General features: G+C 38.4%; 1 protein-coding gene across 1 annotated transcript in view; it reads left to right on the top strand.

The window, feature by feature from the left end:
- The window catches only part of TENM3 (teneurin transmembrane protein 3), a 347,191-nt gene that overhangs the window by 281,438 nt on the left and 51,288 nt on the right, over positions 1-14,465 (top strand). The window contains exons 15-19 of the mRNA XM_084205259.1: positions 1,310-1,336; positions 3,830-3,976; positions 11,435-11,651; positions 12,712-12,831; positions 13,244-13,505. Of these exons, the coding sequence (XP_084061385.1) occupies positions 1,310-1,336; positions 3,830-3,976; positions 11,435-11,651; positions 12,712-12,831; positions 13,244-13,505 (773 nt within the window). The remainder of the gene's footprint in view (positions 1-1,309; positions 1,337-3,829; positions 3,977-11,434; positions 11,652-12,711; positions 12,832-13,243; positions 13,506-14,465) is intronic.

Below are 14,465 nucleotides of genomic sequence, written 5' to 3'. Positions count from 1 at the left end.
GGAACTAGAAAATTTCCTCCTCTTAGTTGTAGCAGTGATTGTGCCTCCTGGTATATATCACCTCCCTCCTTGGAGTCCAGAGCAGCTTTTTTCTGTTCATCCAAACTGGAGGAAAGGCCATAGCTGGAAAGGCCTTTGTTACCCACCCAAAGGGATCCTAGCAATGACAGAGAACTTGCCAGACAGTGGCCATCATCCATCAGGGATTTAGGAAAGTCAAATTTTAAAGGAAAGAGAGGCCGTGAGGGCAGTGTTGAAGACCTTATCCCCAGCAAAACCAGGGGATGGAGTCCAACATTCCTGGCTCAGCTTGGCTGTCCCCGCTGCCATGGTCTGCAGCCTCCCATCTCCTTGGGCGTGCATGGCTGGCTTTGGTAGCCTGCAGTGGACCTGGTGGCTTTGCTGTATGACATTAACCCCTTTCACACAACTGCAGTTGATATCTGTTTCCTGGAAGGAAGGAGGGAATATGTTACCCATCTGTGCTGTGTCTCATGTATTAAAAGTAGGCCCTGCTGCTTGAAATCCGTCTTATGCTCTGTATGTCATTCATCCATCTGCCTCCTCAAATCTTTTGTGAAATCTTAAGTGTTATAACTTACAAAAAGAAGTCTTGCTATTCTTGTATATACAGTGTTATTTCTTTTTATACATCTAAAACCTAATTTTCACCTGCTTTTCAAAATGAAATGGATCATCACACCACTAACCCCACTACTCCCTCTTCCACCCCATATTTACAATTCAGCTGATTTTTCATACTTGGTTTGTGTGCTTAGAAGAATAAGTGTGACTGAATTGAAGCAGAAGAAAAAAAATCCTCCCAAAAATCCTGTTAATCCATTGAGAATTAAGATAGTGTGCTGGTTATGCTGTCAGAGTTAGGAGTGACCTGCAAATCAAAAATCTTCCCATGTGGTTAGCGTTTTAAAGCTCATATGCTAAGGAGTTGCTCTTATGTTGTGTTGAAAATCGAATTTTTAAGCTAGCTTTGATTATATTTTTGTTATATAAAAAAAATCAAAGCATGTGAAGAGAAGTCAGAAGAAAATGTAGTCTCAGAAATGTAGCTTCCCTTTTGCTTCTGCAGGCCTGCTTTCTAAAACAGTTTCATTGATTCATGACGATGCTTGCTGAAAAGAGAATTTCTTGCATTTTTAAAAGCCTTGAAATACATTTTCATTCTGTAATGTAAGACCTCTCATGTCAGGTGCACCTGCTTGATTTGCATGTGAATTCTGAACAATTCTTGTTTCATGTGACACTTCTGAAATGTCTGTCTGTTTTTTTTTTCTTTTTAATTCTCAAGCTCACTATTTGGATAAGATAGTGAAAGGTACTGTATATTTGCTCTTTGACATGCCTTTATCTACATGTTTGGGTTATTTTTTTTTAATATTAATATATAGTTAAAAATATACTAGTCTGGGCAAAAGAATTTTCTCTTACATACGTTCCATGGATTATATATATAACTCATATGGCTTTCAAATCATCTCAGAATTTTGCTTCTGTTGTATGGTAACACTTTATCAGTAATTATACATTTATGAACCAACTGTATACATGTATTAGATTTAATCTGAACCAACAACTGAAGATAGTATTCATTTGCTGTTTGGAACCTTTTTTTTTTTTGTTTAGTCATTGGACCTCTACCTACAAAACCCTAAATATCAAGGGAACAAAGCAAAGTGGTACTCTTGTCACAGAACGAGTATCATTAGTTCTAAAGAACAGATTAATTATAGAGATGTGTGTGTTTAAATACTGATATATCAATAGAATTCCTGAGACTTAAGCTTTTGATTATCTGAATGTAGTAAATCTATAGGAAATTATGACTTGTATCTTGTATTAATCTAGAAAAATCTTTTTTAGTCTATGCAGCATTTTCAATTAAGAGGTTCAAGGATGCAAAAGCCTAACATGAAACAGCAAAGATTCTTTTATCTTCAGTTACGGTGAAAAATTTATTTAGAAAAATGTTTAAAATATTCCTACCCCTCTTTCCCTGAGTATCTTCCCCTATTCCTTGTGTTTTTTCATTAGAATATGGCAATATTGATGGCAATATCCAGGCTTTCACACAATGAGTCTTGAGTGTACCCAGTTGACTCCTAAATTGCTTTGTCAGTATTGCAATTATATATGTAAGTCTTTTGTAAGTCAAATAGAAGAAATGTTAAGAAAAAATAGATCTCAGTACATTAACAAATTCTATTACCAGCTGCAGTCTGAAAGAATAAAAGTAGCAAGACTAATTTCAGCCTGGCATGATGGTACAACATCCATAACTGTAGCATACCCATCCTTCCTCACAAGAGGTTTTCCTGATTCTCTGCCTTCTAAGAGTGATTTGACAAGAGTTAAGCACCCTTTATAACTTTTTTCTGTATGTTTGTAATTTGGAGCTACGAGCTTGAAAGGAGTCAGTAAATTCAAAATTCTTTAGAAGAAAAAAGCAATTTGCTTCTGAAAACCCTCTTAAGCTTAAACAAAATGGATCAGTATGTTAGTTGACAGAGATAGGTGTTCTAAAAAGTGAGGAATTGTTTACCCAGTTACTTAGGGTTTTTGGATGAAAGTTTACAAAGAATTGTTGTGTCCAGAAATATCTGATTTGTAGTCACCTTCTCATAAGATAGTTAGTGCCATATCTGTACTTTCTTCTGTCAGTGTCTTATCACAGTCATAGATAAGGAGCACTGAAATCTACATATTTATAGCGTTGTCATTCTCATACAGATCATGTTGGCTGCATGCCAGATTTCATCACTAGGAAGTGACAGATACTGTTTTTTTTAATGCAATGTTAGACTGAAAACAATTATCGATTTTGGATATATTAAATTATGTTAATTGTTTCCCAAATTTTCCCTCCTTGGCCATAAAAGCAGACAAGATAGGATATAAAGGTAACAGCACAAAAGCCTTAGGGAGATTGTCACAAAAAATCACTCTCTGCTATCTGTCTTGAAGCACGTCACTACCGTGTTTTTGTTCAGTCTATCAATGTTTATTGTGGTCCTTATGGTATTTCATTTTGTCCGTCCTAAGTAATCAAATACGCACAGCTATTACATTAAGTTGGAAATCCTGTTGGTCCTGTCCCATCCGTATGCAGCCTGAATCCTAATGTTTGTTAGAATAGATGCTAAGCTGCTTCACTATACCTGGGCTTTGCTTATTCTGTGAAAAGGAATGTATTTTTGGCATAAAGTATAGTCATTAAAACTGGCCTATACTTTGTGCAATTATTTAACACACTGTAATTTCACATGAATACACGGCAACTCTGAGACCAGATAAAGTTAACCTTCTCTTTTATTACTTGCCTAAATCATACCCATTTTCCTGCTTAAGAATTTGGAGGGATTTGTTCATAGTAACAGGGAGCTTAATCATTGGTCCCAGTAATTAATCAATACTGCATAGAGCAAATAATGATCTATTCTATGAGCACAGAAAAATGTACCATTTACACAGCTGTGTTTGCACTATGCACTCATCTCTTTTTACTTTGAAAAAAAAATTTAAAAAACCAAACTTAATTTTGTCTGGCCTGCAGGTATTTAGAGGATTGGTGCATTTATTTCCTGCCTGTACAGGTAAGTGGTGTCTCAAGTGTCAGGCCAATCAAAGATGCCACTTTGTTAAGAATTACGTTCCCCAGGTAATGTTGCTGTTCCAGTCCATGTGCAATTACAGTATTTGTGCTGTTCTTAAGGCCTGTTCCCAGTAAGTGTCCCTTGTTTGTATTTTTTTTTCTTTTTATATTGTTACAATATTTAAATCACGTGTGCTTTTTCTTTGTCTGTTTCAACAGAGGGCTGCCCTGGTTTGTGCAACAGCAATGGGAGATGCACACTGGACCAAAATGGCTGGCACTGTGTCTGCCAGCCGGGATGGAGGGGAGCAGGTTGTGACGTAGCCATGGAAACTCTCTGCACTGACAGTAAGGACAACGAAGGAGGTAAGAGACCCCAACTGGATCTTTAAATCTGGGGAGAACATGTTGAGGAACAGAGATTTTCCAGTCAGGTGATCAAATACTGCCATGAGAACCGTACACACATTTGACTCACTCTTGCGTCTGTAAGGATATGCCATGGTCTTCAGTGCTTCTTTATGGCATATCAGCAAAGCCTAACAAGCTGCATGTGACAGGTGAGATGTGTACTTAGGAAAAGATAGGTGTCACCTTTGTTTCCCTGCAGTGTTCTTTCATGCTGGAAAAAAACATAGTTTCAACTCAATGAACTGTTGTAGAGGGGGGAAAAAAAAGGAAGTTCAAAATTTCAGTGACCTCACAAGGAAATTGTCCCAAGAGAACAGGCCAGACTGGGAGTTCACGTTTTGAACTATGATGCAATTGCTGGAAACAATTGGTTACCCAGCTTACAGAGCTCTTATCTCTTTATAGCTTTTGAACGTTCATATAACTGACAGGATTCTCCCAGAAGTCTGTCTTTCTTTTTTTTCTTTTGGCTTACTTTTCTGTCGTCTGTCATTCAAGTGACAGGTAACAATCTGCGGCGAGATGCAGGCAGGATTGCTAGCCTAAGGAATCGATCTGTGATTATTGTTGCAGTCTAGGAAAGCTGGAGGGGCTGTGACTTAGCATGATTCCAGATCACATAAAAAACCCCACAAAACAAAGATTTAATGTGAATGCAGTCCAATATTAGATTAGCATAATGCTTTTATTGTCTGTCTTTCTTCCCCTTCTCTCATCAATTCTTTTTGCTTAACACCTTCAGATTCAGAGAAGAGATAAAAACTCCATTAGGGCTTCTGGATGATGATGAAGTCATCTGGGACTTTGTCTTTCCGTTTTAGACTGCGTATGCCTCTGCAGTTGCTGGTTGACTCTTTGCTCTCCTATCCCTACTGCAGCTGGGATCTTAGATATCACAAACTATAAATAACAGCAGCATTTACTTCCTGAAGAAAATGAGTAACATGGTTAAAGCTGTGCTGCTCTTTATTACTGTACACATCATTTGGCTTGTCATCCTTCTCCATTATGTATTGCATATTTTCAGGAAGTTTTCCATACTTAGGGGCCTAAACAGTTTGACCCAGATTACAGCAGAAATGTGCTTGTTTGGGGAATTAAGTTCATGTGGGGCAAGGAATTACAGGATAAGGAAAAAAGGGAAACCTGCAAATATGAAGCGAGGAAGAGAAGAAACTAGGTGGAAGCATAAACAACTTGGAGAAGACAATAGATTAGGTAGGGGGAGAAAAAAGGAAGATACATTAAAAGTCCAATAGTAGACTAAAACAGATTCAGTAAATGTTAAAGATCATATAAGGATGTGACATATGGCAGCAAGAGTCAGGAGCGAGTAATGGAGCGGTAGGAGGAAGAACAAGGTGAACAGGAATGCATGTAAATGGAACAAGAGAAAATAAGTTGCTCCTTCAGACTGAAAACAATAATAGCTTTTTTGGGGGAAAAGGAACAAGGAATTGGAGCAGAACAATCTAACCGGATGACTTAAAGACAGAAGAATGTTTATGAGGAAAAGTAGCTAATGCTGATATTTTGTTGCTTTTTTCTCTCTCATTTCCTTTTTTCATATTGCCTTTATGGACATCATTATGCAGCTATGCATGAGGAAGAGGGTGTCCAAGCTCTTGTTTTGCTGTGATTGGCCTGTATAATGCTATTTGTCAATGGCACTTCTCTTATTTTAATTTTTATGCTTCAATACAGTGCATATTCCCTTTGGTCTTTGACTGTGGCTGAGGAGAATGGTTGAAATTTAACAAATCAAATTAAAAATGCCATTATCCCTAACAAAACTAGGGAAAGAAAGTCTCCTTTGTAAGCTACCTGGAAAGAGAAGAAGTATTACTTCCCTTTTCTGCAATCAACCCACAAATCTCCAAGCAAGCCATTAAAATTTCAGACAGCTACAGGGAATGGCACAAGTATTCTTCTGCTGTATTTGTTTATCATGGGAGATTAGGTTATCTGAGCACTTGTGCTGAATTTATAGTGTGACTGCAGGTAGTGTGATCTACATCTCACTAGGCTCAATGGTTATATAATTAAAGTTATCTCAGTTGTTGTCTGTTTGATATGCTGTGGTTAGTGTTTATGCTTTATCCTACACTGGGTAGAATATATTTCATATACCAATATCAGCACAGCTCATTAATAAAAGTGTCTGCTGTTCCTTTGATTCTTAGCTCTTTCTGGGCCTGATTATTCAAATTGTGTGAACATGAGCATCCTAAGGATCCCTGTGGGAATATTCTCCATAGGAAATCCTAATGGCATCAAGGCATACCCGAGTATTTTCCCTTCTAGATATTATTGACATATGATGGAATGATTATTGCTTATCTTCCTTTTAATACAGATTTTTCAGCATCTTTGAAATCATTTCCGTTCTCGTTAAGGCTCGCTCTTTATTTTCCCCTGTGTTTGACTGGATTTTTCTTTACATTTTAGCATCCCACAAGGAAAGTGTGTGCATCAAGCAGATCTTAGCCTGAATTAAACTCCTAACGACTTTGTGAGGAGAGGGAACTCAGAGCTGTCTGTGGGTGGAATACGCCTAACTTCTTGCAGAAAAAGCTTGGCACTATTATACTTGAACAAAGTGGGCCACGCTTCGTTATCACTGTACAAAGACTAACAGGAAGAGTCACTGTTTACTCTTTACTTTAGATGGGTCCTTACTGAACAGACTCCTTAGTTAAGTTTGCTTTTTATTAGCTGCTATCAAATTATTTAGAGTAGTTACACAAGCAAGATTTAAGGGAACATTAATATTCTTAAATAAATACTGTAATAAAGCAAAGTATACTTAACACTACTGTAGTTTTTTAATTACTTGCAAAGTCTAGGACAGCCTGTTTCTGATGTCACAGGATAATACAAATTCATCCTAAAGATTGTCTAAAGCAGGGCCTCCTCTCTGGTAGTGGCTAATAGCTGTTGCTTAGCAAAACATTATAATAGGGTCGATGTGAACTTATATTTTCTTTTGTATGCTAACAGGCTGCGAATTAAAGTGAGGAATTACTGCCACAGTGATATACTCAGAAGAGTTGCTAAGCGCAAAGATAACCCAAGCTAAGGAAATCTCAGGAAGTATCTACTTGAACTAGGAGTGATACAGTGGCATGCTCAGGTTCTCTGGCTTGTGCTCTGACACCATTATTCTTCAGCTTTTCGATTGCATCTATGGTAGCTGGTGAATGCTGGGTTCATATATCATGGGACTTAATCCACAGTGCCTCCAAGATTTTTTTCTGGAATGGCAACTCATTTGGAGCCTCACATTTCATATTTTAGGCTTCTTCATTCAACAGCAAAGCTGAATTTCAGTCCTTGCAGACTGTTCAGGAATAAATCAAGGGCTGATTGTACTTTTCTGGCTTTTCTGACCAGCTGTTCCTACAAGCAGTCACTTTGATGTCTATGATTGAGTCCATTCATTATAGCCTGTTGCCAAACTGAGGTACATAAGGATAACTGAGATTTGGTTATACAGTTTTCTTTCCTTTCCCATCTCTTGCCTTGGTTTGCCAGTCACCAAAACTGTCCTGGTGGAATGGCCAGCATCACAGTTCCAAAACTATATTCTTCCTATGTAGGGACTAAATTTCACTCTATGGAGATTTTTGTTGCCTAAATATTTAATCAAGTATAATCAACAACAACCAAGAATAGGATTTATGTAGGTCCTTAACTACCAACTCCTTGACACCGGCAGATCTTTTGCCCAGGACTTATTTTGTCCCTCTACTTTTCTTCCTTCCAGGAGTTTTATTCCATTCAAAAGCAAGCAGTCCCACTGATACATCTTATTTTTTAGACACACATTGTGAGGATCCTCTGTCTTGACTCCTCTCGTTTAATCACATAAAGAGAGTGTGGAGAAAAGAAAGGTTGGGTTGAAAGTGACCTTAAAGATCATCTAGTTCCAATCCCCCCTGCCATGAACAGGGACACCTTCCACTACACCATATTGCTCAAAACACCATCCAGCCTGGGTTTAAATACCCCAGGGAGTGAATCCACAACTTCTCTGGGCAACCTTATCCAGTGCCTCACCTCCCTCACAGTAAACAATTTCTTCCTTATATCTAAAGCCATTCCTCCTTGTCCCATCACCATCTGCCCTTGCCTAATGTCCCTCTCCAGGTCTTGCAGGCCCTCTTCTGGTACTTAGAGGATGCTACAAGGTCTCCTTGGAGCTTTCTCTTCTTCAGGCTGAACAACCCCAAGTCACTCAGCCTGTCATCATAGGAAGGGTGCTCCAGCCCCCAGTCATCTTCCTGGCCTCCTCTAGACTCACTTTAACAACTTCTTGTCCTTCTTACACTGGGGGCCCCACAGCTAGATGCAGAACTCTGGGTGGGGTCTCATGAGAGCAGAGTTTTGATGGTTTCATGAATCTCTCCCAATAAGCAATTTTATCAGTGGTGCATGCTCCACTGCAATTCATTGCATTTTGCAACAAAGGGAAAAGTAACATTAGTCAAGTCAAGATTTTTACATTAGCAAGACATTAGCTTTTGAGGAAGAAAACAATAAAGTAGTCATTACATCTTCCATACACAGAAGCAATTACATCTAGAACAAGAAAATATAAATAGCCTTCTGAGACTGATAATGACTGTCCAGCTGCCTGTAGGAGTTTCTATTTTCTTTATAATTTCACTGTCATATTTGAGTGATATAACTGACAAGGTACTGTTGAGCTAAGTCTCATATTTTTCAGGCTAAACAAAATTCATCAATAATTTTGCAGAGCCATTTCAGAAAGGAAATTTTACTGTGCTTCACACACTGCAATAGAGTACTTGACTTAGTGGTACTAGATAGCTCTAGCCACATAAGTACAGAGAAAGAATGAAAAATGTTTTCTCAAGTTATAAGGAGTCAGATTCATAACCATCCGTCACTCGCCTGGGCAAGTTACTGATAAACTCCACAGGAAAATAACAAACAGCATATCCCTGTATCTTGGCTGGTGAAAATGAGATTCTTTCTCTGATTGATGTTAGTGGAGAGGCTTGTAAAAATGCATTTCCAGCTGATTAGTTCAGAAGGTGTCAATCTCATGCAGTTTTATGACCTGCAGACTATACTCTAGATGTACATTTGCTTTTTATAAACTAACAAAGACGAATGGAGAAATTTGAGCATTTCTTTGACAACTGCACCAGATATTGCATGGGGGACCATTCAGATAAATAAAACCCCAAAAATACTCTTTTAACCGTCAGTACCCCCAGCTTTGACACTGATCCAGGCTTCTGGAGTTAAAACCAGCAAGGGAAGCCAGTACTTCACCTAGGAAAGGGTTTCATATTTTACAAGAATGAGACTAGAAAGTCACAAGAGTCACAGCCTATTTGAGGTTGGAAAGGCCTGTGGAAACCATCCAGTCCCACCCCCTGCTCAAAGCTGGATTAGCTAGAGCAGGTTGCTCAGGTATGTACCCAGTTGGGTTTTTAATATCTCCAAGGAGGAAGGCTCCACAACTTCCCTGAGCAACTTGTTGCAGTATCCAGCCACCTTCACAATAGAAAACATTTTTCTGCTGTTCAGTCTCTGTCCATTTCCTTTTTCCTCTTGCTAGGCACCCCTGGAAGGTGCCTTTTTTGCACCCTCCCATCAGGTGTCTGTATGCATTGATGAGATCCCTCCCAAGTTTTCTCTTCTCCAGGCTCTGCAGTTTCAACTCTCTCAGTCTTTTCATGTAGGAGAGATGTATCAAGTGCTTAATAGTCTTCATGGCCCTTCACTGAGCTTTCTCTAGTATGTCCATGTCTCTTGTACCAGAAAGCCCAGCCTGCACACAGAGCTGTCTGCTCCTAAAGCAGCCCAGGATGGTGTTGGCACCTTTTGCTGCAAGGGTGTGTTGCTGGCTCATGTTAATTTTGTGTCCATCAGGACTTCCAAGGTCTTTTCCACAAAGCTGTGTTACAGTGCAGGGGGTTGTTCCTCGCCAGGTGCAGGACTTTGCACTTCTCATTGTGGAAACTTCATGTGGTTCCTGGCAGCCCATTTTTCCAGCCTGTCAGTGTCTAGCTGAATGGCAGTGTGACCCTCTGGCATATCCTCATCCCAGGAGAAATCAACGTTCTTTCTTGTCGCTTAAAATGTTCAAACTTTGATATACTTAATGATGCTTTTTTCAGCCCTTTTATTTTCCCTGAACTGATTTCAAAGTCAGACGAGTTAAATAAGAATTTTAGATGTGCAAAAGAACAGAAATCCCACTCCTTTACTATTTTGCCAGTCCTCTAACTGATCCACATAGCACAGCAATACTTAGAAGAATACCTTTAGAAGATCTCTGTTTACTTACAGTCTTTCAACATATGATTGAACAAAAATGGATGCTATTTTTCCCTTCAGAAAGAAGTTTTACTCTAATGGCAGATTCTTTTGTGAGACAAGCAGTCATGGGTTTCCTTCGAGTGCTGCATTGGTATATTTTTCAGTTCAGTGCAGCAAGCATCACCCTCTCTAATCTAAATGGAATAATAAAATGTTTGAACTATTTCAGTCTTGCTGTTCTTTTGGGGAAACAATTATCAGCTCTGTGATACCAGATTACATTCACCTAGAAATTTTCTGTAGCTGACATTTCCAGGCTCATTTTCCTTATGACTTTACTTATAGCAGATTAGTAGTTATCAATTTGATCTTGATTTTAATATTTGATCAAATTAGATTTCCAGGGATGTGACAGATCTAATGTTCCACATATGGGAATATTTCAGCACATAGCTATAAAAGCACCCATGTGTTTAAATCTTGTTTATACTGGCCAGCATTTCCCATCAGTTTATTCAGAATAAAATCTAAATGTTAAATACAGATTTTGTTCTCTCATACATTTTCATGTAGAAAAGTTGTGGAAATTGCCTTGCCACTAGCAACAAAATCTTTCTGCCAAGGTATAAAGGAATCCACCTTGATACATGTTGTGAAATATTTAAAGCTACTTGCAGCATAGATATTACTAAAGAACTTGAGGAAAACAGCAGAGTGGGAGTTACTTGTTTCTTTTCTCTCGCAAGTCAAATAACCTTACATAAAACCTAATTAGACTCACCTAAAATGTTTAATATTTATAAGTTAACAGTGTATGCAGAGCCTGAGTGCCTTCATTTTCTGGTTTGTTCAACATGTTTTTAGAAAAGTCTTGAATAAATAGATTCGTTTTTACACGATACTGAGTATATTCAGCTTGCATGGATTTCCATGGGAGTTTAAGAACTCAGTGGAAACAAACTGTCTTTCTTTAATTGAAAGTGAATTCATTAAAATCTTAATTATGAGTATTCTTTCATACTACATAATTTTTTTCATCTCCCTGCTGGCTGGCTCATTCCAATGCACAGGGGCAGGAGGAAGAGTTTGTTCATTTGTGTGACTTTCTGCCAACAGATGGGCTAGTTGACTGTATGGATCCTGACTGCTGTTTGCAGAGTTCTTGCCAAAACCAGCCTTATTGTCGTGGACTGCCTGATCCCCAAGATATCATCAGCCAAAGCCAGCAGTCGCCATCCCAGCAAGCTGCCAAAGCGTTTTATGACCGGATCAGTTTCCTCATCGGAGCAGACAGCACCCACGTGTTACCTGGGGAAAGCCCTTTCAACAAGAGGTGAGCATGACTCGTCTTGTACTCACGAGCACAGAACAAACTGGAGAGTGGGATTCGTGTGAGGAGAAGATCCACTATGACAGAGAATTTCTGGTGTGGATTTTGAGCACAAACCTTTTTGCTTAATATATCAAATTGCTTGTTTTGTCTCATTTCCTGCAAAATTCAATTTGCCGGTGCCACTAGGTTACAGAAGGTACTTGCCATGCTTAGTATCTGTATTCTAACAGGGCACTTCATTAATGATTAAATAAATCTTTATTTAACCAGTTGATTTGGGCTAGCACAGTTGGAAATATATCAAAGCAATGAAAACACTTCAGAAGGAAAAGCAAAGCTGCACTTTTTAAACTGAGCTCACTAAATAATATAAATTATGAATTAATGTAATAGAACTGTTAAGTGCACGACATTATAATTGCATAAACTATTTGACTGGTGCTCTATGAAGCAGTAATGACCTGAAAATAAGCCAGTAACAGGAAGCAGGTGTCTGGGATCTCACTGAGTGAAAGAAGATGATTTACACTGGAACTACTGCGTTTGCAGTAATTTAACAGCATTAATGTGTTTGGGCACAGCAGTTGATTAAAAGTTGTTGCACCAATGTTCCTTATTGCTCTTTTAAATTTTGTATTTCATAGTCCCTGCAGTTTTACAGATTGCTTTGATACTAATTGAAAAGTACATGTTTCTTTAGGAGTCTGCCAGAAATATGACTTCTAGTGAGAACATATAGAGTTTATAAGTTCTTAACATTCTTCAGTTAATTTCTCCTCTTAGTAACACAGTACAGACAAAATAAACCAAAGTAAAATCAACAATACTGAAACAAAATTATTATCTGCAGATTCTAAGGCATTTGTTTATATAGTGTAAATTATGTGAACTTGTAAAAGGGTTAGAATCTGAGGAATGTTTTCTAAATGATAGTTGATAGCATGTGGAGGGGGGTGGGTGGGTGAGGATGGATGTGCGTGTGTTCACTCACTAGCTTTTATTCATGCAAAAAGAACAAAATCCCCCAAACTTGTAATTTGATCCTGCATCTTTTTCATAGTCTTGCGTCTGTCATAAGAGGCCAAGTATTAACTGCTGATGGGACACCACTCATTGGAGTCAATGTTTCCTTCCTACACTATCCAGACTATGGATATACAATCACTCGCCAAGATGGAATGTAAGTTCCTTTTGAAGCACTTAGAAGTCATAAAGACAGCAAAGGTGTTACTGAAGAGCTGCTTGTAAAACTGAGATAATAAAATAATGGGGAAAAAAGACATTAGGAAACTGATTGACTAAAGTTGTACTTTGCTAAAAAGTACTGTGCATTGCTAAAATGTAAAACATGCTGATTATTATATACTTTAGAAGTAGAAGGACTTGCTTAATTTAAACGCAGCATCCCAAATTCTCTTTTCTCTCTGTGCAGTATAATGTAATGTAATTTAATTGATTCCTCCATTGTTCCCAGTAGAGCCATTCTGCACTCAGAGCAGTACAATGGAATGAAGAATCAATCAGTAAAAGAGAGACTGTGGATGGCTTTGGGAATTTGCTGACTAGCTAGCCCTCTTGGGGTTTTTCCCTAGGTTTGACTTGGTAGCGAATGGTGGTGCCTCTCTGACACTGGTGTTTGAGCGATCACCGTTCCTGACACAGTATCACACAGTATGGATTCCCTGGAATGTCTTTTATGTCATGGACACCCTTGTCATGAAGAAGGAAGAGAATGACATCCCCAGTTGTGATCTAAGCGGATTTGTAAGGCCAAACCCTGTTATCGTGTCATCGCCTTTATCCACTTTCTTTAGAATTTCTCCTGAAGATAGTCCCATCATCCCAGAGACACAGGTAAGGTGTGCTTCAAATAAACACAATTTTATGCCAGGCTAGTGTTCAGCAACCAGAATGAAAACTATTCACTGCTGTTCAAAAATAAGTAATTCCGAGTAAGTGCTAGGAATTTGCAACATGTGATTATTTTCAGACCAATTTATTTATTCTGTGGGATGGTTTTTAAAATTTCATCTGAAAATGGAAAGTAAGAAAGCTGTGTGCACATCAGTACATCTGTTCGCATCGCTTAATTTGCAGAATGTGTTTAGCATTCAAGCACTGGCCCATAATAAGGGTACAGTATGGTACATCGGCCTCTTGTTAGAAGTCACCTCAGAGACTGAAAACAAAAGATGTTTTTCCACTGTGTCCTAAAGACACACACAGTTTGAATTATCTGTTTAGTCTTAATAAATAGCATGACACGCAGGTTTTCATAAAGTAAAAGAACTCTCTGCAACACTGAGGACAAGCCAGTGAGCTTGTGGTCTAATCACGTTCATCAGAAATGTAATACTGAAAGTAAGACTTGACATCCAAACCTTGATTTAAATGGGAAGAACTATAGATGATATGGGAGGTTTTTAAAATTTTTTTCAAGATAGTTGTATTAGATTCCTCCATCTCAAATAATAGTCACTAATACAATGATTCATCTCTTGGCTCTTAAAGCATTTCAGCTGCATTTTAAGAAGTAATATATGTCTTAGTGTTGATTTTCAAACTTTTCCTAGTGAAACAGTCCTCCTTCTCCCTCCCTCTTTCCCTCTCTCTCCTTCTCTTGCCCCTACTTCCACAATGTCATAATTACATAGAGCGCTCTTTTTTGCATTCACTAAGAAATGTCCTTGCCTCTTCAAGAGAAACACAGAAAATGTATTCAAATGTTTTCATGCAGAGCTCTTAAGAAAAGAGCTAAATCATTAAGCAATTCATGGTAGGAGCAAGTTTAAAGGAAAGATGTAAGAAAATTAC

The sequence above is a fragment of the Fringilla coelebs genome (assembly GCF_963513975.1).
Source record: "Fringilla coelebs genome assembly, chromosome: 4".
NCBI lineage: Eukaryota > Metazoa > Chordata > Aves > Passeriformes > Fringillidae > Fringilla > Fringilla coelebs.
This window is presented reverse-complemented; position numbering and strand designations above follow the sequence as displayed.